Here is a 22,211-nt window from a genome sequence, read left to right as displayed (position 1 = left end):
ATCAACACTGCTTTCCAATCACCAGTTAGAGTGAACCAAATTATTAAGCAATGCAAAGAAATCTATATGGAATATTGGGATAAAATAACTAAAAGCCAAAGCAGACTAGAGTGCTACCGAGCCCAAAAAAGAGATTATAATTGGCAGACTATCTCTCAACTGTTAGAGACATAAAGCAGAGACAGACCCTCACCAAGTACAGGTTAAGTGACCACCATTTGGCAGTTGAAAAAGGAAGACAGAAGAGATCTTGGCAACCAAGAGAAAATAGAATATGCGGTCACTGCTTGACAGATGAGGTTGAAACAGAGATGCACTTCCTCTTAAAATGTCAGGGGGAGGGGGTGGTCAGGGGGAGGGGGTGGTCAGGGGGAGGGGGTGGTCAGGGGGAGGGGGTGGTCAGGGGGAGGGGGTGGTCAGGGGGAGGGGGTGGTCAGGGGGAGGGGGTGGTCAGGGGGAGGGGGTGGTCAGGGGGAGGGGGTGGTCAGGGGAGGGGGTGGTCAGGGGGAGGGGGTGGTCAGGGGGAGGGGGTGGTCAGGGGGGGGGTGGTCAGGGGGAGGGGTGGTCAGGGGGAGGGGGTGGTCAGGGGGAGGGGGGTGGTCAGGGGGAGGGGGTGGTCAGGGGGAGGGGGTGGTCAGGTTGTGGGTGGTCAGGGGGAGGGGGTGGTCAGGGGGAGGGGGTGGTCAGGGGGAGGGGGTGGTCAGGTTGTGGGTGGTCAGGGGGAGGGGGTGGTCAGGGGGAGGGGGTGGTCAGGTTGTGGGTGGTCAGGGGGAGGGGGTGGTCAGGGGGAGGGGTGGTCAGGGGGAGGGGGTGGTCAGGTTGTGGGTGGTCAGGGGGAGGGGGTGGTCAGGGGGAGGGGGTGGTCAGGGGGGGGGGTCAGGTTGTGGGTGGTCTGGGGGAGGGGGTGGTCAGGGGGAGGGGGTGGTCAGGGGGAGGGGGTGGTCAGGTTGTGGGTGGTCAGGGGGGGGCAGGTTGGAGGTGCTCTCACTGACCCCCCCCTCTCTCCCCCCCCCCCCCCCAGGTGGGCAGCCACATGACGGGGGGAGATGTGTTCGGCTGCGTGGCTGAGAACTCCCTGATCCAGCACCGCACCCTGGTGCCGCCCCAAGCCCGCGGCACGGTCTGCTTCATCGCCCCCCCTGGAAACTACTGCGTCAAGGTGGGTGAGGAGCACGGGGAGGGAATGGGTGGGGGAGGCAAAGGGAATGGGTGGAGGGAGGGGGAGGGAATGGGTGGAAGGAGGGGGAGGGAATAGTTGGAGGGAGGGGAAGGTGTTGGGTATGGGGAGGGGGAGGGAATGGGTGAAGGGAGGGAGAGGGAATGGATGGGGGAGGGAAAGGGAATGGGTGGAGAGAGGGGGAGGGAATGGGTGGAGGGAGGGAAAGGGAATGGGTGGAGGGAGGGGGAGGGAATGGGTCGGGGGTCGGAGAGGTTGTGGGAGGGAGTTTGGCGGAAGAGGGGAGAGTGTGGGAGGTGGTGGGGGAAGGAAGAGGAGGAGAGGTGGGAGGGGAGATGGAAAGGGAGATTGGAGGGGTGGGTCAGGGGTAATGAAGGAGAGGGCGGGGACGGGCCAGGGGAGCAGGTGTTGAGGGAGATGTGGGGAGAGTGAGGGCGGAACTTGCCCGGGGGGTTGCGAGGGGTCTAGCTGGAGGAGGGGGGGGGGGTGGAGGTTTCAATGCGGTGGGTAAGGGGAGGGGGGCTTCCCGGCAGTGGGAGGGAGGGTGTATAGGCGGTGGAGGAGGGTGGGGGGGGGGGGGTGAGGTATCCCGGCGGACACTGACCCTCCCTCCACCCGGCCACCCAGGACGTCGTGCTGGAGCTGGAGTTGGAGGGGGCGAAGGTGCCGCTGAGTTTGGTCCACCTGTGGCCCGTGCGCCAGTTCCGGCCCAGCGCAGAGAAACTGCCCAGCATCCGCCCGCTACTCACCGGCCAGCGCGTCCTCGACGCACTCTTCCCGTGAGTGGAAGGGGGGGGGGGGTGATAAAATGTGTGGGGGGTAACAAAAGGATGGCGGTGATAGAGGGTGGGGTGACAAAGGATGGGGTGACAGAGGGTGGGGTAATGAGGGTGGGGGTGACAGAGGGGGCAACAGAAAGGAGTCGACAGAAAGGTGTGGGGACTAGGGTGGGGGTGACGTTAGGGTGGGGGAGAACCAAGAGATGGCTGATTTTGGGGGGGGCAGGGTGGTGGACTGAGGGTGGGGGGTGGCAACCGGGGGGGATCAAGGGGAACAGAAGGGTAGTGTCTCTGGGTATGATCTCCACCCCCCGCTCCCCCCCCCCCCCCCCAGCTGTGTGCTGGGCGGCACCACGGCCATTCCCGGTGCGTTTGGCTGCGGCAAGACGGTCATCGCCCAGTCGCTGTCCAAGTTCTCCAACAGCGATGTCATCGTCTACGTGGGGTGCGGCGAGCGCGGCAACGAGATGGCGGAGGTGCTACGGGACTTCCCCGAGGTACCATCGGGGAGAGAGGGGGGTCTGGGCTGGGGGGGTGTCTGTGCTGAGGGGGTGGGGGGGAGTCTGTGCTGGGAAGTGTCTGGGTTGGGGATGGCCTCGGCTGGGGAGAGTCCGGGGGTGTCTGGGGTAGGGGTGCATGAGATGGTGAATGGGAGTGAGATGTGTGGAGCCTGAGGGAGAGGGGTGGGGGGTGGGGGGGGGGGCAGAGTGGCTGGGGGAGTCTGTACCCTGGGTGTATCTCCGAGGTCGTCTGGGATTACCAACACTCATGGGGAGGGATGTTTGTGGGACGTCTTGCTGGGGTGGGACAGCCCGGCCATCCTCGGAGTGATTGGGCGGGGGGGGGGGGGGGGGGGGGGTGGGTAGTCTCTGTGGTAACCGTCTCTCTCCCTCCCTCCTCCCACCACCAAAGCTGACGCTGGAGATAGAGGGGAAGATGGACACCATTATGAAGAGGACCACACTCATCGCCAACACCTCCAACATGCCGGTGGCTGCTCGTGAGGCGTCCATTTACACTGGTCAGTGCCCTCCGACCCCCCCCCTCCCCTCCAGCTAACCCATCATTGACCTCCCCCACCACTCGCAGGAAGCTCCAACTCCCCTTCACTCAACCCCCCACCTCACCTTACAACGCTCCCCCTTGCCCTCTTTCCCCTCTCCCTGACATCCCTTACCTCTGACCTGAGCCCTCTGACCCTTCACCTTATTCCCAAGTGATCTCTGGCCCTCAACAGTTGAGGAAGTGATCACAAACATCTTCTGAGCTCCCTCTCCCTCCCCACCTGCTTCCCCCGCCCCCCCCTCCCCACCTTCCTTCCCCCTCCCACCATGGACTATCCATCCCTCCCTTCCCTCTCACCCCGCTGATCCCTTGCTCACACTCTCCCAGTTTCTCCCTCTCCTCCACCCCTCTGGTTAGAGGCTCCCTCTGGTCAGCACACAACAAAAGCTTTTCACTCTACTCCTCATCCCGTCTCCTCCCAAAACGTCTCCCACCAAGCCACGCCTCTCCCGCTCCCCATCTCTATTCTCCCTCAGCCTCTCCCATATTCTTCCCATCTCCCCTTCCATCCCTCCCTCCCTCACTAGCCCCCACCGACACTCTCCCACTACCTCTGACAGACCCCTCCCTCCCCACCGACACTCTCTGCCAGACTGTACCCCTCCCCGCCTCCCTCCCTCACTACCTCCTCACCCATCTCCCTCCCCACCGACACTCTCCCACTACCTCTGTCGGACCCTACCCCTCACCCCCCCCTCCCTCACTGACTCCCCACTGACACTCTCTGCCGGACTCTACCCCTCACCACCCCCCTCCCTCACTGACTCCCCACTGACACTCTCTGCCGGACTCTACCCCTCACCCCTCCTCCTCCTCCTGCCCCCAGGTATAACGATCTCGGAGTATTTCCGTGACATGGGCTACAACGTCAGCATGATGGCTGACTCCACCTCTCGCTGGGCTGAAGCCCTCCGAGAAATCTCTGGCCGTCTCGCGGAGATGCCCGCGGGTAAGTAAACTGACCACACGGTGTAGGAACATAACTGCAGATGCTGCTACAAATGGAAGGTGTCTCAAAATGCTGGAGTAACTCAGCGGGTCAGGCAGGCATCTCTGGAGAGAAGGAATGGGTGACGTTTCGAGTCGAGACCCTTCTTCAGACTGATGTGGAGCACCAAGGTGAAACTCCATGTACACTGTCCCATCACACACTCCCACGGTATGGGTCGGATTCACTGACTTGGGAGAGTCTGTGTTTCACGTCCACATGGAGTGTGTGATGGGACAGTGTACATGGAGTTTCACCTTGATGGATGAGGTTGCAGCCTCTGTCCATCTACAAGGGGGGTGCTCCTTGCGCTCTGGCTGCACGTCACTCCCATCAACTTTATCTTTGGACACCCTGTGCGTAGGATAGATGGTAGAGCAGAGGATGTCCTAGTTGGGTTGCTCCTGGGCCTGGCCAAGCTGGCCATCCGTGCGTCACGGCGCAGGGGGAAGAGGGCTCCGCCTGAGCCGGCTGCCTGTCCCCTTACCGGGGTTACGTCTGCGCCCGGATGTCATTAAAGAGGGACTAGGCGCTGTCCATGGGCACCCTGGTGATTGCCTGGACCGCTGGGCACCGCGGGGGGTGGAATCTATCCTCAATAAAGATGGTGATATAATTATTTAATTTGCAGTATATTTGGTAGTTAAGAATATTTGTTTTACTTTGTGTTATGGTGATGGGTTTATTGGTATTGTTTTGTATTGTCCATATTATTAATGTAAATAATTGATTAAATTTATTTTTGGTTAACAGAAAGGGCAATTTCTGGGACTGGGCACTGTGTGTGTGTGTGTGTGTGTGCGGGCAATTTCTGGGACTGGGCACTGTGTGTGTGTGTGTGTGTGTGTGTGTGTGTGCGGGCAATTTCTGGGACTGGGCACTGTGTGTGTGTGTGTGTGTGCGCGCGTGCGTGTGTTTGTGTGTGTGTGTGTGTGTGTGTGTGTGTGCGTGTGTGTGTGTGTGTGCGTGTGTGCGTGCGTGTATATGTGTGTGTGTGTGTGCGTGCGTGCGTGTGTGTGTGTGCGCGTGCGTGTGTTTGTGTGCGCGTGTGTGTGCGTGTGTGTGTGTGTGTGCGTGTGTGTGTGTGCGCGTGCGTGTGTTTGTGTGTGTGTGTGCGCGTGCGTGTGTTTGTGTGTGTGTGTGTGTGTGTGCGCGTGCGTGTGTTTGTGTGTGTGTGTGTGTGTGTGTGTGTGTGTGCGTGCGTGCGTGTGTGCGTGTTTGTGTGTGTGTGTGTGTGTGTGTGTGTCTGTGCGGGGGGGGGGGGTCGATTGTATCCTGGACAAGGATTGTAGAATAGTTATTTAATATTTGGTATTTAGGAATATTTAAGAATACTTGGTATTTTTGGTATTTGGTGGTGGGTGTGTTCTTACTGTTTGTATTGTAAATATTATTGTTGTAAATAATTGATTACATTCATTTTTGGGGGGGAAAAAAGGGCACGGGTCAGACACAGAGTGGAGCTCCCTCTATCCACAGTCCCCTCACACACACCCAGGGGTATGGGTCAAACACAGAGTGGAGCTCCCTCTATGCTGTCCCCTCACACACACCCAGGGGTATGGGTCAGACACAGAGTGGAGCTCCCTCTATCCACAGTCCCCTCACACACACCCAGGGGTATGGGTCAAACACAGAGTGGAGCTCCCTCTATGCTGTCCCCTCACACACACCCAGGGGTATGGGTCAGACACATAGTGGAGCTCCCTCTATCCACAGTCCCCTCACACACACCCAGGGGTATGGGTCAAACACAGAGTGGAGCTCCCTGGGTTAGACCACACTGGGAGTTCGGAGCATGGCCCAGTCTCTGACCTCTCCCTCCCTCCCTCCCTCTCCACAGACAGCGGGTACCCGGCCTATCTCGGTGCCAGGCTGGCCTCATTCTACGAGCGGGCGGGACGGGTGAGGTGCCTGGGGAGTCCCGAGAGGGAGGGGAGTGTCAGCATTGTCGGAGCGTGAGTGGGGTGATGGGCCTGAGGTGGGAGTGGGGGAGGGGTGGAAATGGCGGTGGGAGGAAGGGGATGGGACGGGTGGCATGGGGTGGGGGAGAGGCAACAGTGGGGTGGGATGAGGGGACGCAGTGGGTGGGTGGGAGGAGGGGCGGCGGTGGGAGGGGTGGTGTGGAGAAGGGAATTATCAAGAGCAGGGGAGGGGAGGGGAGGGAGGGAGGGAGGGAGGGAGGGCCGGAGGAAAGGGGTCGAGAGGTAACGAGCGAAGGAATGTTTTAGATCATAAGAAGGCCGTAAGACAGAATTAAGCCATTTTGTCCATCGATTCTGCCCCACTATTCAATCACGACTGATCTATCTTTCCCTCTCAACTCCATTCTCCTGCCTTCTCCCCTTAACTTCTTACTCATCATGAATGATGAAACAATGATTTGGCCTGTACTGCCATCTGTGGCAATGAATGCCACAGATTCGCCACCCTCCAGCTAAAGAAATTCCTCCTCACCTCCTTTCTAAAAGTATGTCCTTTTATTCTGTGTCCTCTGGTCCTAGACTCGCGCGCTAGTGGAAACATCTTCTCTACCGCTCTGTCTAGGCCTTTCACTATTCAAGAGGACAAGGCAAGGTCATTTAGGGGAAAGGGGAGGAATGGGAGAGTGGAAAGGAGGAGGAGGAACAGATGATGTGAGCGGTGAGGGAGGGGGAGTGTATGGGGGGGGGGGGAGCTGGAGCAGTGAGGGTGCCTGGGTGGGATTGACAGTGGGGGTGGTGGTGAGGTCCAGAGGAGGTGGGAGGTTGGAAGGGGTGAGGGCAATGGAGGAGAGCATCGTCCCACTGTGATGCTCCCCACTCTCCCCATGTATGTAGAGTGTCCTGTCATGGGTCCTACTCTAACCACCTTTCCATCTCTCTTCTACTCCATCCCCCTCCACCCTCACTCCCCCCCCCCCCCCCCCCCCCCTAACAGGGTCTCGCCCCCCGGAGGGGATTTCTCTGATCCGGTCACAGCTGCGACTCTCGGCATCGTCCAGGTGAGCTCTGCTTTGAAATTCCCTGACCCATGGCCTGGCACAGAGTAGCATTTATCCCCCCCTCCCCCCATTGCCCGGGTGAGGCTGGGGGTTACCTGCCCACCTGACCCACGCAGCCCGTGACAGAGCTCCCACCCTGCAGACGGGAGCCGCTGACTCTGTGCCCGGTCGGGACGGTGGTGTCCTGGAGAGGAATTTACAGGTGGTGGGGGTGGGGTGGGGGTGGGGTGGGGTGGGGTGGGGGGGCGGTACACAATACTCCAGGTGCGGTCTCACTAGGGTGGGGTGGGGGTGGGGTGGGGGTGGGGTGGGGTGGCGGTACACAGTACTCCAGGTGCGGTCTCACTAGGGCCCTGCACAACTGCAGAAGGACCTCTTTGCTCCTATACTCAACTCCTCTTGTTATGAAGGCCAACATTCCATTGGCTTTCTTCACTGCCTGCTGTACCTGCATGCTTCCTTTCAGGTTGGACACGTTAGAGGCAGGAAACGTGTTCCCAATGTTGGGGGAGTCCAGAACAAGGGGCCACAGTTTAAGAATAAGGGGTAGGCCATTTAGAACGGAGATGAGGAAAAACATTTTCAGTCAGAGAGTTGTAAATCTGTGGAATTCTCTGCCTCAGAAGGCAGTGGAGGCCAGTTCTCTGAATGCATTCAAGAGAGAGCTAGATAGAGCTCTTAAGGATAGTGGAGTCAGGGGTATGGGGAGAAGGCAGGAACGGGGTACTGATTGAGAATGATCAGCCATGATCACATTGAATGGCGGTGCTGGCTCGAAGGGCCGAATGGCCTCCTCCTGCACCTATTGTCTATTGTCTAACTATACCTCCCCTCTTTGTAACCTCCTCCTGCCCCTACATCGCCCCTATGTCAGTAACCCCCCTCCCTCCCTCCCTTTCTCCGTATCCCCCCTGACCCTTCCACCCTCCCTATGTCTGTGACCACCTCCTACCCTATCCCAGTAACCCCATCCCCAGCCCACTCCAGCCCCTCATGCCCCCCTTGTGTCGGTAATCCTGATGTAATTCACCGCCGCTCCACCACTGACGGTCCTGTCCCCAGCGGCTGGCACTCTGAGCTGCAGTAACCCTCACTACACTCACTATCGCTCTCCCTTCACAGTGCCCTCCCTCATCCCCCCCCCACGTTCCCTCTGCACTCTCCCTGACCCATGTCTCCCGTCACTCTCTGTCTCTCCCCATGCATTGCCCCTGCACACAGTCAGTCAGACACAGTCTGCTTTCGCTGAGATCAGATTCGCACAGCCCCCAGGCACCGAAACTGGGACGGGTTGTGAAACATGAAGTTTCAACCGGTTGCTGCGCAGCCGCCCATGGAGAATAACTCCATCGCTGACAGCCTGGGGCAGATCCCCGCATTGTGGGAGGGGCGGTGAGGGAGCGCCGCGCTGTGGGAGGGGCGGCGAGGGAGCGCCGCGCTGTGGGAGGGGTGGTGAGGGAGCGCCGCGCTGTGGGAGGGGCGGTGAGGGAGCGCCGCGCTGTGGGAGGGGGCGGTGAGGGAGCGCCGCGCTGTGGGAGGGGCGTGTGAGGGAGCGCCGCGCTGTGGGGGGGGGGCGGTGAGGGAGCGCCGCGCTGTGGGAGGGAGCGCCCCTATTTCCCTGGCTGACCTCACGCCGCCCGGTCCTGTGCCCGACCCGCTCCAGGTGTTCTGGGGACTGGACAAGAAGCTGGCCCAGCGTAAACACTTCCCCTCCGTCAACTGGCTGGTGAGCTACAGCAAGTACGCCCGGCTGCTCGACGATTACTACGACAGGCACTTCCCCGAGTTTGTTGCGCTCCGCACCCGCGCCAAGGAGATCCTGCAGGAGGAGGAGGATCTAGCCGAGATCGTACAGTTGGTGGGCAAGGTGAGGCCGCACAAGGTCTACGTGTGTGGGTGTCTGTGTGCCTATGTGTGTGTATTTGTATATGCCTGTTCGTGTTAGTTTGTGTGCCTGTCTGTGTGTGGGTCTGTTAGTTTGTTTGTGTGTGTGGGGGGGGGGGGGGGGGGGGGGGGAGGTCAGTTTGTGTGTCTGTGTGTGTTTGTGTATGCCTGTATATTGTGTGCATGTCTGTATATTGTGTGTGTGTGTGTGTGTGTATTGTGTGTGTATATTGTGTGTGTGCCTGTATATTGTGTGTGTGTCTGTATATTGTGTGTGTGTATTGTGTGTGTCTATGTATATTGTGTGTGTGTGTGTGTGCCTGTATATTGTGTGTGTATCTGTCTATTGTGTGTGTGTGTGTGTCTGTATATTGTGTGTGTATATTGTGTGTGTCTATGTATATTGTGTGTGTGTGTGTGTCTGTATATTGTGTGTGTGTGTGTGTCTGTATATTGTGTGTGTGTGTGTGTTGTGGAGTAATTCAACCAAGAACGAGGCCTTTCGGCCCACATCCAGTCCCCATCTCCGCCGATCCCGTTCACCGATACTTATTCCATAACCTTCTCTGCCTTGGTGATTGGTGTGTGTGTGAGTCTGTGGCCCCACCCCTCTGATCAGTGTGAGCTCAAGGGGAAAGCAAGTTCCCTTCAATTCCTCTGCACACCCCACCCCTCCATGCACCTACGTTCCCCTCTCCCCGTGGACCTCCCTGAGTCTCCCCCCCGCGCCCCCTCCCCTCTCCCCGTGCCTCTCTCTGAGTCTCCCCCGCTCCACAGGCATCGCTAGCCGAGCTGGACAAGATCACACTGGAAGTGGCCAAACTGCTGAAGGACGACTTCCTGCAGCAGAACGGACACGCCCCTTACGACAGGTGAGGGGGAGAGGGGAAGGGAGTCGGGGTGAGAAGGACGGAGAGATTCAGGGTGGGGGATACAGGGGAGAGGGGGTGGATGATTCAGGCTGGGGGTAAGATTCTGAGGGGGGGAGGGATGCAGGGGGAGAGGGTGGTGGTGGAGTGGGGGGATTCGGGGTGAGGAGGGAGAGGTCAGTTTGGGGGGTGCATGGGGAGAGGGGTTGGGGTGGGCAGAGCAACAATGCACGTTTCAGTTAATGACCCTCTCACAGTTCAGCACCTCTCACCGGCCTATTACACGCGACAGGAGGAGGCCGCTCAGCCCCTCTCTCTGGTCTGTTCCAAGGGACCGATCGGGATTTTTTCATTGTATAAAACGAATGTCTGCTGGAAATGGGAAATGGAGTAGGAAATTTCCTCAACCGCTCAGTTGGTTAGAGGACATCAGTGAAGGATGACGCAGAGTTAAAAATTGGAGCAGTCAGCTGGTCTTGTGCAGGTTCAATCTGTGTGATGTTGTGACCATGTGAAGCTGCATGTTCTCTCCGTGGATCGATACATATTCTCGTGCTCTCTGGTTTCCTTGCACCTCTGTAAGTTACCCCCATGAAGATCGGGTAGACAGTCTGAACATTTTTCCCGGGGTAGAAATTTCAAAATCTAGAATCATGAGTGTTTGATTGTAATATGTACAGTCAATGGAACGATGGAACTCTTTCTTGCAACAGCTACAGGGAGAGGTTGAGCAGGCTCGGACTTTGTTCCTTAGAACGCAGGAGGACGAGCGGTGATCTCGTAGAGGTTTATGATAATGAGAGGAAACCTATTATCTTAGGTTTACAAGATAAATAAGATAAAGATCGGGTAAATGCAGTCTTTTGACCAGAGTAGGAGAATCGAGAACCAAAGGTTGAAGGTGGGAGAGTCAAGGCGAAATATTTAATAGGAACCTGATGAGCAACATTTCTTCACACCATGGGTGGTGGGTGGATGGAACTAGCTGCCGGGGGAGGTAGTTGAGGCAGGGACTATCGCAACATTTAACAAACATTTGGACAGGTACATTGATACCGTTCAAGATCTCAAGAAATTGCAGCGAATTGTGGACGTAGCCCAAGCCACCACACTAACCATTGACTCCATTTATACCTCACACTGCCTCAGCAGGACCAGCAGCATAATCAAGCACGAGTCGAAACCTGGCCACTCCCTCTTCTCCACTATCCCATCAGGCAAAAGGTATAGAAGTGTGAAACCGCACACCTCCAGATTCAGGGACAGTTTCTTCCCAGCTGCTGTCGGGCGACTGAATCATCCTGCCACAACTGAACTGAACTGAGACAAACAGTAGGAAGAAAAAACTGTAGATGCTGATTTAAATCGAAGGTAGACACAAAATGCTGGAGTAACTCAGCGGGTCAGGCAGCATCTCAGGAGAGAAGGGATGGGTGACGTTTCGAGTCGAGACCCTTCTTGTGGCAGATGAACCGAGACGAATATGGGCCAAACGCAAGCAGGTGGGACTAGTGTAGATGGGGCATGTTGGTGGTGTGGGTAAGTTAGGCTGAAGGGCCTGTTTCCACGCTCATTCTCTATGCGTACAGGTACTGCCCCTTCTACAAGACGGTGGGGATCCTGCAAAACATCATCGCCTTCTACGACTTGGCGCGGCACTCGGTGGAGACCACGGCTCACTCTGATAACCGCCTCACCTGGGGCATCATCCGAGACAACCTGGGCGACATCCTGTACAAGCTGAGCGCCATGAAGTTCAAGGTCAGGGACCCGCGGGTGGGGGGTGGTGGTAGGGTGGGTAGAGAACGGGAGAGAGAGCGAGATAGTGGGAGGAGGAAAAGAGGTGGGGGAGGAGAGACGGAGAGAAGGGGGGATAAAGGGGAGGGGGAGAGAAATAGGGGGAGGGAAGTTGTGGAGGGAGAGAAGGGGGGGGAGAGCGAATTGGGTGTGACAAAGGGGGGGAGGGTAGAGCAGAAAGGGTTAAGAAAGTGTTGCTAATTGTCACTTTGTCACCCCCCCCCCCCCACCCCAGGACCCCCGCATGGACGGGGAGGTGAAGATTAAGGCAGACTACGCTCTGCTGCTGGAAGAAATGCAAAACGCGTTCCACAACCTGGAGGACTGAAGGTGCGGGCCCTGTCGGCGCTTCTCCAAGCTCCCCGTGAAAAATAAAACCAACGTTTCAACACTGATCTGGACTCTGGAAACCTCTGTCGAAATCCCGGGAGAGGGAAGGGGTGGTGAGGGTGAGGGGTGTGGGGAGCGGGGGTTGAGGCCTCCAATGGGTGCGGCTGCCGGGGTGTGCAGGGTGGGAGTGGGTGGGTGAGGGTGAGGGTGAGGGGAGTGGGGAGCGGGGGTTAAGGCTGCCGGGGTGTGGGTAGGGAGAGGTGGCGAGAGGGTTAACGCTCTCTCTGGCCGCCTGCCTGTTCTCGCAGTAGCTTGGCGCACGCCTCCCCTACCCGTCTCTGAAGGAACCAGGAACAGCCAGCACCCAGCAACAGGTGCAAGGACGGACGGCGACCATTCCCCCCGGTGGACCGCCGCTGCCGGCCGCTGCACTCCGGAGGCCGTCGCTCTCTCCGTCCCTCTCTCCGCCCCCCTCCTTCTACACACCCCACCCACCCCACCCACCCGCTCGTCGCACTCTCTTCCCCCCCTCCACCCTCCGTCTCTGTCCCAACACATTCCTTCCCCATTGACTTGTCCCCGTATTTCCTCTCTCCCCGAACGTTGTTCCCCTATTCTCACTCACCCGCGCTCTTTCTCCCCGCCACAGCCCCCCCCCCCACCACCTCCACTCCGTCTCCATTCCCCCTTCCCCCTCTCTCCAACTCCCTCTCCTACACACTTCCCACCGCCAGGGATCGATGAATGTAGCCGACATGAAGGTCACAAGACAGCGGCCCCCGGCTGCAACGTGAGGGTAGGAGGGAGAGACTGAGAGAGGAAAGAGGGGAGAGGGCGAGACCTCCCGGGCGGATTAACCCCCCGCCCCCCCCCCCCCCCCCCCCCACCCCGCACCCGGTGAGAGCGACAGGGGACCGCGATGTTGGACGGATGGAAAGCCGGCGGGACAGCGCTGTTCCTGGTGCCCGCAGGTAACGTAAGCCACAGGCTCCACCTGTGGGCGGGCGAGCCGGGCGGGGTTGAGAGGGTGGGGGGGGGGGGACGAGGTAGCGGGGGGGGGGTCAGGGGGAGAAGCGTGGAGGGAGCGGGGGGGGTCAGGGGGAGAAGCGTGGAGGAAGCGGGGTGGCATGGGACGAGGGTCAGGGGGAGAAGCGTGGAGGGAGCCGGGGGGGGGGGGGGGAGAGTGGGAGCGAGGGGGCGTGGGATCGAAGGAGTTGGTGAGGGTGGGGGTGGGGTGGGGAGGTGGTGAGCGAGGCAGGGATCGTGAGTGAGGGGTGACATTGTAATCTCGGGCGTGGGATACGGAGGGCCGGGGTATTCGGTCTGTTCAGCCAGTGGACAATGCCAGTCACGATCTGTCTCCATTTGCAGAGACCCTGACCCTGATTCCTGTCCTGACCCTAGCCCTGATCCTGACCTCAGTCCCGACCTACACCTGTACCCTAACCCGGTCCCTGGCGCGGGTGGGGCAGTCCCCCACGCTGACCTGCCGCTTCGCTCATCCCTGGGCACCGGACCTGGGCGTGGAGTGGACCCTGCGGAGCCCCCGGCAGATCCTGGTGGTCTACAGCTACCACGACGGGGCGGAAGACCCCCAGCACCAGCACGCCCGCTTCAGGGGAAGGGCGACCCTCAACGAATCGCTGCTCGGCGAGGGGGACGCGTCGCTCCGGCTGCACAACATCACTGTGCGGGATAAGGGCTTATATTGGTGCATCGTGCACACCCGGCACTGGAAAACCATTAGCGACACCCTGATCAACGTCACAGGTGGGTGGCAGGGGGGGACGGGGGGGACGGGGGGGGGAGAGGGGAGGCCAGAGTGAGGGGGAGTCGTAGTGGAATAAAGAGAGTGGAGTTGGAATTGGGAGATATTGCGGGAGGGAGACGGGGAGTGAGAAAGGAAGGTGTTAGAGAGAGGGAGGTGTTAGAGAGAGGGAGGTGACTGAATGAGGGGACAGCGAGTGGGGGTGGGGGGTGGGGGGGGGAGTAGGGGAGAAAGGGGCCTGAGAGAAAGTGGGTGTGAGAGATTGGGTTGACAGATATGGGGCAGATCTGTGGGTGTGGTGGGGTGCCTCAAGGAGGGGGAAATGATGAGGGTGCAGGAGGGGGGGGGACAGAACGAGAGGTAGGAGAGAGGACGGATAGATCAAGGATTCTGAAGTGTGGGTTGTGGGAAGGAGAAGTTGATCGGAGTGGGTGGAAGGGGGTGCTTTTTTCGGGGGCAGTGAGTCTTAGAGTCTTACAATATGCAAACCGGCCCTTCAGCCCAAATTGCCCACACTGACCAACATGTCTCATCTACACTAATCCCATGTGCATGCGTTTGGCCCGTATTCCTCTAAAGCTATCCTATCCATTGTGTAGATCCTGCCCATGTAATGTTCCATCACCCATTCCTCAGCCATTCTGCTGCAATGTTTGACAACCATCTTCACTATCTACAATACCACCCACTTTTGTGTCATCTGCAAATTTGCTAACCATGCCATTTACGTTCTCATCCAGATCATTGATATAGTTGACAAATAGCAATGGGCCCTGCACCAACCTCTGAAGCACACCGCCCATTCCGAAAGCAACCTTCCACGATCACCCTCTGCTTCCTTCCATGAAGCCAATATTTTTATCCATTCAGCTATCTCTCCTTGAATCCCATGGGATCTAACCTTCCAGAACAGCCTATCATGCCGAATGTTGCTGAACGTCTTACTGAAATCCATGTATACAACGTCTACAGCTCTGACTTCATCAATCTTTTTGTTCACATAGAAACATAGAAAATGGTGCAGGAGTAGGCCATTTGGCCCTTCGAGCCTGCACCGCCATTCAATATGATCATGGCTGATCAACCAACTCAGTATCCCGTACCTGCCTTCTCTCCTGATTCCTTTAGCCACAAGGGTCACATCTAACTCCCTCTTAAATATAGCCAATGAACTGCCTCAACTACCTTCTGTGGCAGAGAATTCCGCAGATTCACCACTCTCTGTGTGAAAAAAAACGTTCTCATCTCGGTCCTAAAAGACTTCCCCCTTATCCTTAAACCGTGACCCCTTGTTCTGGACTTCCCCAACATCGGGAACAATCTTCCTACATCTAGCCTGTCCAACCCCTTAAGAATTTTGTGAGTTTCTATAAGATCCCCCCTCAATCTTCTAAATTCCAGCGAGTACAAGCCGAGTCTATCCAGTCTTTCTTCATATGAAAGTCCTGCCATCCCAGGAATCAATCTGGTGAACCTTCTCTGTACTCCCTCTATGGCAAGAATGTCTTTCCTCAGATTAGGAGACCAAAACTGTAGGCAATACTCCAGGTGTGGTCTCACCAATGCCCTGTCCAACTGCAGCAGAACCTCCCTGCTCCTATACTCAAATCCTCTTGCTATGAATGCCAACATACCATTCGCTTTCTTCACTGCCTGCTGCACCTGCATGCCTACTTTCAATGACTGGTGTACCACGACACCCAGGTCTCGTTGCATCTCCCCTTCTCCTAATCGGCCACCATTCAGGTAATACTCTGCTTTCCTGTTCTTGCCACCAAAGTGGATAACCTCACATTTATCCACATTATACTGCATCTGCCATGCATTTGCCCACTCACCTAACCTATCCAAGTCACGTTGCAGCCTCCTAGCATCCTCCTCACAGCTAACACTGCCCCCCAGCTTCGTGTCATCCGCAAACTTGGAGATGTTGCATTCAATTCCCTCGTCCAAATCATTAATATCCTGAAAAAAACTCAATCAGATGCGCGAGACATTACCTCCCATATACAAAACCATGTTGACTATCCTTAATCAGTTTAAACCTTCCTCACTGCCTGCCTTTCTCTTGCCTATTCTGTCCTCAATAATTTCTCTCATCGCCCTCCATATCAACTTCTAACCTCTTACCTGCCTTGGTCCTGTATAAAATCCCAATTCCCTGCCAATCCAGTTTAAACCCATCCTGTAGCACTAGCAAACCTGCCTGCCAGGATATTGGTCCACCTCCAGTTCAGGGGCAACCGATCCCTCTTGTCCAGGTCACCCCTGGCCCATACGAAATCCCAATTGTCTAGAAATTGCAATCCCTGCCCCCTGCACCAGTTCCTTGGCCACACAGGAATCTCCCCGATCTTTCTGTCCTTACCCTCACGAGCACTAGAGTTGGGGGGGGGGGGGGGGGGGGCGGTCAGTGGGAGAGGGGGGGGGGGGGAGACATTGCGGGGCAGTGCTGTCATAGAGTGACACTGTCTGGAAACAGGCCCTTCAGCCCAACTTGCCCACACCGGCCAACATGTCCCAGCTACACTTGTCGTACCTCCCCGCATTTGGTCCATTTCCCTCCAAACCTGTCCTATCCATCTACCTGTCTAAATGTTTCTTAAACGTTGGGATACTCCCTAACTCAACTACCTCCTCCGGCAACTTGTTCCATATATCCACCACCCTTTGTGTGGCAAAAAGTTAACCCTCAGATTCCTATTGAATCTTTTCCCCTTCACCTTAAACCTATGCCCTCTGGTCCTCGATTCACCTTTTCAGGGTAAGAGATTCTGTGCATCTACCTGATGTATTCCTCTCATGATCTTATACGCCTGCATAAGATTACCCCTCATCTTCCTGCCCTCCAAGGAATAGAGTCCCAGCCTACTTAACCTCTGTCTATAACTCAGACCCCATCTAGACCTGGCAACATCCTCGAAAATCCTCTCTGTACCCTTTCCAGCTGGACAACATCTTTCCTCGAACACGATGCCCACAATTGGACACAACATGCGGCCTCACCAACACCTTATACAACTGCAACATGACCTCCCAACTTCTATTCTCAACACGCTGGCTGATGGAGGCCAATGTGCCAAAAGTCTTTTTGACCACCTGATCTACCTGCGACTCCACCTTCAAGGCGCCATGCGCCTGCACTCCTAGATCCCTCTGCTCTACAACACTCCCCAGACCCCGAACATTCACTGTGTATGTCCTGCCCATGTTAGTCTTCCCAAAATGCAACACCTCACATTTCTTTGCATTAAATTCTTTCAACCATTCCTCTGCCCACTTGGCCAATCGATCAAGATCCTGCTGCAATCTGTCACAACCATTTTCACTATCTGCAAAACCACCTACTGTTGTATCACCTGCAAACTTGCTAATCTTGCCGTGTATGTTCTCATCCAAATTATTGATATAGTTGACAAACAGCATCGAACCCTGAGGCACACGACTAGTCACAGGCCCCCAGTCCGAGAAGCAACCTTCCACAATCACCCTCTGCTTTCTTCCACGAAGCCGATTTTCTATCCGTTCAGCTGCCTCTCCTTGGATCCCATGCGATCTAGTCTTCCAGAGCAGCCTACAATGGTGATTGAACTGAAAGTAATCCCTCCTGTGGCCTCTTGCCCCAGCTCCTTTCAGCGTCCCCTGGGTGCGCTGCGAAGCGGGGCCGGGTTCCGCGGTGAGGCTGACCTGCCTGGCGACAGGTGGCTACCCTTCCTCGGAGCTGGACTGGCACTGGGACAACGGCAGCGAGTACGGGCCAGGGGTCTCGGGTTCGGAGACGTCGCTGGCTGCGGATGGGACCTTCGAGCTCCGGAGCTGGCTGGATGTGGCGGGGAGCCGGGCGGCCGCCCTGCGCTGTGTGATCGGCCGTCCTGATAGCAACCGGTCCGAGAGCAACAGCGCCTCGTGCCCCGCCGGGGGGGTCCAGGGCAGCGTCTCCAAGCCGGCCAACTGCTCACACCACGACGGTAAGACCACCTCAGACCACCACACACGGCACTCCGGGCCGCTGCTCCCCGCCCCCCTTTACAATCCAGCCACTCATCCCTCCCTCCCTGTGCAACCCTCTCTGTAATCCAGCCACCCCTCCCTCTCTCTGCACCCCGTGAGCCCCGCCACCCCTCCCTCTGCACCCCCCTCTGTAACAGTCACCCTCCCTCACTGTAACCCCCTCTGAACCCCCCCCCCGATCCCTCCCTCTCGCTGTAACCCTGCCCCCCCCCCCCTCTCTGCAATCCTCCCTCCCTCCTTTCCCCCCTCTGATCTCGGCTTGGATCCGAGCTACTAGTGCTGCCTGTGCGGGGCTTGCACGTTCTCTGTGTGAGTCGCCCCCTGGCCCGTTTCCTCTGCTCTGACCGCCCTCCCCCTCTGTGTTGCAGGTTCCCCGGCCCCCTGCTCTCCGCGCCGACGGGTGGCCGTGGTCCTGAGCGCTGCGCTGTTACTGCTGGTGCTGCTCGTGTTGCTGGTCGGGCGGGCGAGCTGTGCGTGGAGCGAGTACCGTCCACATGAAGCGCCGGCTCAGCACCCTGGACAACCCGGCAAGTGGAGACACCACCACTGATTGGCCGCGCAAGGCCATTCGGCCCCGGAGACTGTTCCGCGGAAAGAGGAAGAGAAAGCCGTTCACCCCCCCCCCCCCCCCCTCTCTTGAACCTGACGAACGGCAGATCACTCGACCCTTGAGACTGCCGGGCTAGAAGTGAAGGCAGATCGGCCCCTCTCCGGCCTGACAGTCGGCAGTGACCGCACGGGCCAGCGGGAGACCCAGCCGGCTACAGGCAGAGATTGTGGATGGGGTTAACGCTGGTCTGGACAATCTTCACCTCGCTGCCTCACCGCGGGGACTGCCGAGCACAAACCGCGGCTAGGACCCTCCCCACTCACAACGGTGGGCTGGGCTGCCCGGCGCGGTGGGCTTGTGCCCGCGATCATTTGTAACGGAGCTCTGCAGTAAAGGACACGGCCAGAGAGCAGTACACTGTGTGCACTCTGACCGGATACATCACACGCAAACTCTCCCAGGGCGGGTTACAGAGGGAGCTTCAGTTACAGGGAGGGGTGGAGGGGTGAGAGGGGGGGGGGGGGGGGGAGGGGGGGCAAGACCGGGCGGTGTGTAGGAGTTACAGAGATGGATGTAAAGGAAGCTGCTAGGTTATAGGGAGGGGTGTAGGGGGGTGAGTGAGGGTGACTAGGACCTGCTGGTGTGTAGGTGTACAGAGATAGGAGGTTACAGAGTTCTAGAGAGGGGTGTACGGGGAGAGTGGGTCACAGAGGTGGGTAGGGGGGGGGGGGGGGGTGGGTGGGCGCTGAGGGAGCTGCAGAGTTCTATCCGTGCTACACCGTTGCTGAAGACAGACTAGGTATGAGCGGATCTATGGAGCCATCAATGTAACCTCGGGTGGGAACAGGTCTGGAGATCATCATAATATGATTCGTTTTAATCTGCACTTTGAGAAGGAGAAGGTTAAATCGGAAGTGTCAGTGTTGCAGTTGAACAAAGGGGACTATGAAGGCATGAGGGAGGAGCTGGCCAAGGTAGACTGGAAAGGGATCCTAGCAGGATTGACGGTGGAACAGCAATGGCAGGAATTTCTGGGCATAATCCGGATGACGCAGGATAATTTCATACCAAAAGGGAAGAAATATTCTATTGTCTATTGGGAGTAGGAGACAACCGTGGCTGACAAGGGATGTTAGGGATGGAATAAAACTAAAAGAAAAGATGTATTACACAGCAAAGAGTAGCCGGAAGCCAGAGGATTGGGAAACTTTCATAGGACAACAGAAGGTAACAAAACGGGCAATACGGGCTGAAAAGATGAAGTATGCGGGGAAGCTGGCCAAGAATATAACGAAGGACAGTGAAAGCTTCTTTAGATATGTTAAGAGAAAAAGAGTAGCAAAGTCAAATGTGGGTCCCTTCAAGGCAGACATGGGTGAAATTATTATGGGTAACAAGGAAATGACAGAAGAGTTGAACAGGTACTTCGGATCTGTCTTCACTAAGGAAGACACAAACAATCTCCCAGATGTACTGGAGGACAGAGGATCTAGACGGGTAGAGGAACTGGAATAAATTTTCGTTAGGCGAGAAATAGTATTGGGTAGACTAATGGGACTGAAGGATGATAAATCCCCTGGGCCTGATGGTCTGCATCCCAGGGTCCTCAGGGAGGTGGCTCTAGAAATAGTGCACGCATTGGTGATAATTTTCCAATGTTCAATAGATGCGGGATCAGTTCCTGTGGATTGGAGGATAGCTAATGTTCCACTTTTCAAGAAAGGAGCGAGAGAGAAAACGGGGAATTACAGACCAGTTAGCCTGACTTCGGTGGTAGGAAAGATGCTGGAGTCAATTATTAAAGAGGTAATAACGGTGCATTTGCATAGCAGTAAAAGGATAAGTCCAAGTCAGCATGGATTTATGAAAGGGAAATCATGCTTGACTAATCTTCTGGAATTTTTTGAGGAGGTGACAAGTAAAACGGATGAAGGGGAGCCAGTGGATGTAGTGTATAGAGACTTTCAGAAAGCTTTATGATAAGGCCCCGCACGGGAGATTGGTGATTAAAATTAGAGCACATGGTATTGGGGGTAGGGTGTTGACATGGATAGAAAATTGGTTGGCAGACAGGAAGCAAAGAGTAGGAGTAAACGGGTCCTTTTCAGAATGGCAGGCAGTGGCGAGTGGAGTGCCGCAAGGCTCGGTGTTGGGGCTGCAACTGTTTACCATATATATTAATGATTTGGAAAAGGGAATTAGAAGCAACACTAGCAAGTTTGCGGATGACACAAAGCTGGGTGGCAGTGTGAACTGTGAAGAGGATGTCAGGAGGTTGCAGAGTGACCTGGACAGGTTGAGTGAGTGGGCAGATGCGTGGCAGATGCAGTATAATATAGATTAATGTGAGGTTATCCACTTTGGCGGCAGAAACAATGAGGCAGATTATTATCTCAATGGAGTTAGGTTAGGTAAGGGGGAGGTGCAGCGAGACCTGGGTGTCCTTGTACACCAGCCACTGAAAGTTGGCGTGCAGATACTGTAATGTCCCGTCAGATCTGTTAGTCTTGTGTCATGTTCTGTGTTTAGATTCTCATTTCAGGTCCCTTGACTTCCTGCCATTGTAATTGTCAGCCCCGCCTTGATTGTTTCCACCTGTGTGCCCTTACCTCATGTATATATAGTCCACGCCTCCCTTTGTCCTGTGCCAGTTCGTATTGTGATTCATGTGCTCTCGGTCGTAGTATAGCTAGTAAGTAATTTTTGTAACTAATGTTTTTGTAGCTGAGTAAGTTTAGAGTTTTTGGTTCGAATCGCAGTGTTCTTTAATGTGAAAATTAAAGAACGCCTTTATTTTCTCCAAATTGACTCTTGTGTGTGAGTCGTGCGTTTGAGTCCAGTTCCTGTGTGCCCCAGAGCATAACAGAACGAACTGGCCATAATATGGACTCAGCCGACTCTAAGATTTGGAAATCAGCCCTTGCCAACCAGGGCACCGAGATCCAGCACCAGGAGGAGCAGCTGCGCTCAGTCAGTCACGGGGTGCGCGAGCTGAACGATAGACAAGGCGAGTTCCAGTCATCAGTGACGACCCAGATTAACCACCTCGCTGTACAACTCCATCAGGTTCTGGCTCGTCTCGACCCAACCTCGGCAGCTTCTCCACTGGCTCACGTTGAACCTTCAGCCGGCCATCCGCCTGCTGTTCCGGCCACACCTGCGAACCCCACGCTGATTCTACGCCTGGCTTCACCAGATAAGTTCTCTGGAGACTCGGTGAATTGTAGATCATTCCTTGTACAATGTGATCTCCACTTCAAGCATAACCCTGCACACTTCCCCTCAGACCAGGCCAGGGTAGCATTTATTGTGTCCCATTTGACGGGACGAGCCGCAGCATGGGCCACTGCGGAGTGGTCTCGGGGCTCCACAGTCTGCCAGGATCTAGACCTCTTCCAAAGAACATTTAGCAGTATTTTTGATCACACTTCCTCTGCTAAGGAAGCTTCCCGAGTCTTACTGCAGCTAAAACAGAACACTCGCCCAGTGATAGACTATGCCATTGACTTCCGAACCCTTGCAACCGACAGTGGGTGGAATATGCCTGCACAAGTGGATGCATTCATGAATGGGTTGTCGGAGGCTATAAAGGATAGACTTTCACCTTTTGAGTTACCCAGTGACCTAGAGACATTAATTACCAGGGCTATTCGTGTCGATAACAGGATAAAGGAAAAGGAAAGACACCAGGCTGCTGATCGTCCTCCCAATCACCAGGGGCGCTCCTCCGGGTCCTTCACACCGAAGAAGTCATCGTTCCCTGTCCATCGCTGGCCAGAGAAAACAGCGTCCTCTCAGCCGTCGGAGGAACCCATGCAGCTAGGACGAACCAGGCTGACTCCGGAGCAGCGACAGCGCCGCCTGAAGGACGGAGCCTGCTTTTACTGCGGTCGACAAGGACACCGTCTGGCCGACTGCTCGGTAAAAGGGGTGGCTCACCAGTGAAAAGGAGGACACTGGTGAGCCAATTCCCCGTTTCGGACTTACCTCCTCGACCTCTGACACCGGCC

The 22,211-nt window shown here is 56.3% G+C and overlaps 2 protein-coding genes across 2 annotated transcripts; both read left to right on the top strand.

Annotated features, from left to right (window-relative positions):
* Positions 1 to 1,026: 1,026 nt before the first annotated feature.
* Positions 1,027 to 13,349, top strand: LOC144605291 (V-type proton ATPase catalytic subunit A-like). Its single transcript, XM_078420397.1, has 12 exons — positions 1,027 to 1,159; positions 1,805 to 1,956; positions 2,291 to 2,453; positions 2,869 to 2,977; positions 3,848 to 3,970; positions 5,853 to 5,967; positions 6,929 to 6,992; positions 8,656 to 8,859; positions 9,654 to 9,748; positions 11,335 to 11,506; positions 11,778 to 11,872; positions 13,277 to 13,349. Exons 1-11 carry the CDS (start codon positions 1,034 to 1,036, stop codon positions 11,868 to 11,870), a joined length of 1,416 nt encoding a protein of 471 aa, XP_078276523.1. The 5' UTR covers positions 1,027 to 1,033; the 3' UTR covers positions 11,871 to 11,872; positions 13,277 to 13,349.
* LOC144605292 (butyrophilin-like protein 10) lies at positions 12,737 to 18,263 on the top strand. The gene is made up of 4 exons (XM_078420398.1): positions 12,737 to 12,843; positions 13,244 to 13,642; positions 17,267 to 17,608; positions 18,020 to 18,263. The coding sequence occupies exons 1-4, from the start codon at positions 12,792 to 12,794 to the stop codon at positions 18,199 to 18,201; spliced, it is 975 nt and encodes a 324-aa protein (XP_078276524.1). The 5' UTR covers positions 12,737 to 12,791; the 3' UTR covers positions 18,202 to 18,263.
* The last annotated feature ends 3,948 nt before the right edge of the window (positions 18,264 to 22,211 follow it).

Source organism: Rhinoraja longicauda, chromosome 24 (genome assembly GCF_053455715.1).
Source record: "Rhinoraja longicauda isolate Sanriku21f chromosome 24, sRhiLon1.1, whole genome shotgun sequence".
Classification (NCBI taxonomy): domain Eukaryota; kingdom Metazoa; phylum Chordata; class Chondrichthyes; order Rajiformes; family Arhynchobatidae; genus Rhinoraja; species Rhinoraja longicauda.
The sequence above is the reverse complement of the archived record's forward strand: the minus strand, read 5'-3'. Positions and strand labels throughout refer to the sequence as shown.

Bases quoted from the DNA above. Each gene is read 5' to 3' on its own strand.
- LOC144605291 (XM_078420397.1), top strand. From the start codon at position 1,034: ATGACGGGGGGAGATGTGTTCGGCTGCGTGGCTGAGAACTCCCTGATC. The intron at 1,957-2,290 runs GTGAGTGGAAGG...CCCCCCCCCCAG, and splicing joins GTCCTCGACGCACTCTTCCC to CTGTGTGCTGGGCGGCACCA. The intron at 3,971-5,852 runs GTAAGTAAACTG...CCCTCTCCACAG, and splicing joins TCTCGCGGAGATGCCCGCGG to ACAGCGGGTACCCGGCCTAT.
- LOC144605292 (XM_078420398.1), top strand. From the start codon at position 12,792: ATGTTGGACGGATGGAAAGCCGGCGGGACAGCGCTGTTCCTGGTGCCC. The intron at 12,844-13,243 runs GTAACGTAAGCC...CTCCATTTGCAG, and splicing joins GCTGTTCCTGGTGCCCGCAG to AGACCCTGACCCTGATTCCT. The intron at 17,609-18,019 runs GTAAGACCACCT...TCTGTGTTGCAG, and splicing joins CAACTGCTCACACCACGACG to GTTCCCCGGCCCCCTGCTCT.